This window comes from Lycium ferocissimum, chromosome 10 (assembly GCF_029784015.1).
Source record: "Lycium ferocissimum isolate CSIRO_LF1 chromosome 10, AGI_CSIRO_Lferr_CH_V1, whole genome shotgun sequence".
NCBI classification, from domain to species: Eukaryota; Viridiplantae; Streptophyta; class Magnoliopsida; order Solanales; family Solanaceae; genus Lycium; species Lycium ferocissimum.
Genome location: NC_081351.1, coordinates 52,731,104 through 52,732,718, shown reverse-complemented (window position 1 = coordinate 52,732,718; position 1,615 = coordinate 52,731,104). Strand labels below are relative to the sequence as shown.

Sequence of the window (1,615 nt, the reverse complement as noted above, 5' to 3'; positions counted from 1 at the left end):
AGTTGGTGCAATTTTTCACATTGATGAGAAATTAAAGCAATTAGAGAAAAAGGACTCGAACTCAATTTTGGGAGGAGGAACAAGGCAAAGAAAGTTAAAAAAAAAAATAAAAAAATATTGACTATAAGATAAATACTTATGTCAATTCAGTCATAACTCAAATACAAAGTAGAATAATTCTCTATATATAATATGATTTGGTCGTAATTGAAAAATTCACATATGCTTCGAAAGTAATTAGATTGTGTTGAATTAATTGGTTTGACAGAGTTTGAAACTTTTCATAAAATTTATTCTTATAGAAATATAAAATTATTCTTTACTTTTTTGATAAGTAAAATTACTCCTAAACTGATTAAATAAAATCAAACTGGCTCCTCATACATGTAAAGTTAGAAATAAGCATTTAGTTCCCAAACAGATAAAATATAATGTGCCAAAGTCATATTATTAGAACTAAAATGTTTCAGGCAAAATTATTTAAACTGATTTACCTTCTAATTATATCATTAGGATGTAATTGTGATTTTAATCACATTAGAAATTTAGAATAAATAGATGTTGCTTTTTATATGTACTCCTATTGGATTATTATGTGTCATGCTTTAGAGCAAGTTTTGACGTTAAAGCCCCATATATTATTCTTAATTCATTTTGGTTTTCATATGAAGAATTCAATGATAATTGGTCCTTTCAAAATGAGATTCTGTTGAAAAATAATTAACTTATAGTTTAATTATTGTATTTTCATCTCTATTAATGATGAATAACGTTTTTTGGTGTGTGGGGTTAAGTGAGGTATAAAGTTTCAGTAACATATCCCTAGAGCCAGTGGTGGCTCCGGCTGTAGAGGTGGTAGCTCCAATTCCTCATATTCTTCATGACGGAGGACAAATAGCACTAATGGAGAAAGTCAACGAAACAGCTACTCAGTTGTCAGTTCTAAGTGTTATTCGCTGCTTCATCATCAAAGAGCAATTTGCAAAAAAAGTAAGAGTCAACTGTCCCCCGGACCTCACAAAGTTCTCCGTCCATGTTTGACCTACAATAAATCCAGATGCGGGAAAGTATGCTGTTGTGATGAGTCCCACCATTATGGGGCGGGGTTGGGTCAGCCTCGATGCAGATTCTGTTTTACCTAACCGTCGTCCTATGAATTTCATAATCTGGAACTGCAGGGGTTCTCATTCCCCGGAGTTTAATATTAACTTTAGGCAACTCCTTGATTATCACCAACCAGCTTTGGTAGTACTCTTAGAGACTCGTCGGGTCAATCATCTTCCGCTTGATCAAGATTTCAATTTCTCGAATGTGGCTGCTATGCCAGCCGCGGGTCAAGCTGGAGGTATTGTTGTTCTTCGGCATGGTCATCTTCTTACTGTTACTCATGCGGATCTTACTCCACAGGAGATCCACTGTTTTGTCCAGGTAATTCCTTTGCCTCAACAATGGCTCTTTACGGCAGTGTATGCTCGTAATGATTCATCTAGTCGCGTTGCTCTTTTTGGGGGAAATGTTCTGAATGCTGCTCGTTCGAATAGGTTTTTGACTTGTTTGAATCACTGCAACATGCCCGAGTAGTCGTTTTACTTGGACTAACAAACGCAGGCATGGT

The 1,615-nt window shown here is 35.3% G+C and overlaps 1 protein-coding gene across 1 annotated transcript in view; it reads left to right on the top strand.

Annotated features, from left to right (window-relative positions):
* The first annotated feature begins 793 nt into the window (after positions 1-793).
* The window catches only part of LOC132032369 (uncharacterized), a 2,110-nt gene continuing 1,288 nt past the window's right edge, over positions 794-1,615 (top strand). Inside the window, exon 1 of the mRNA XM_059421977.1 lies at positions 794-1,428. Coding sequence (XP_059277960.1) covers positions 1,081-1,428 — 348 coding nt within the window. The 5' untranslated portion in view covers positions 794-1,080. The remainder of the gene's footprint in view (positions 1,429-1,615) is intronic.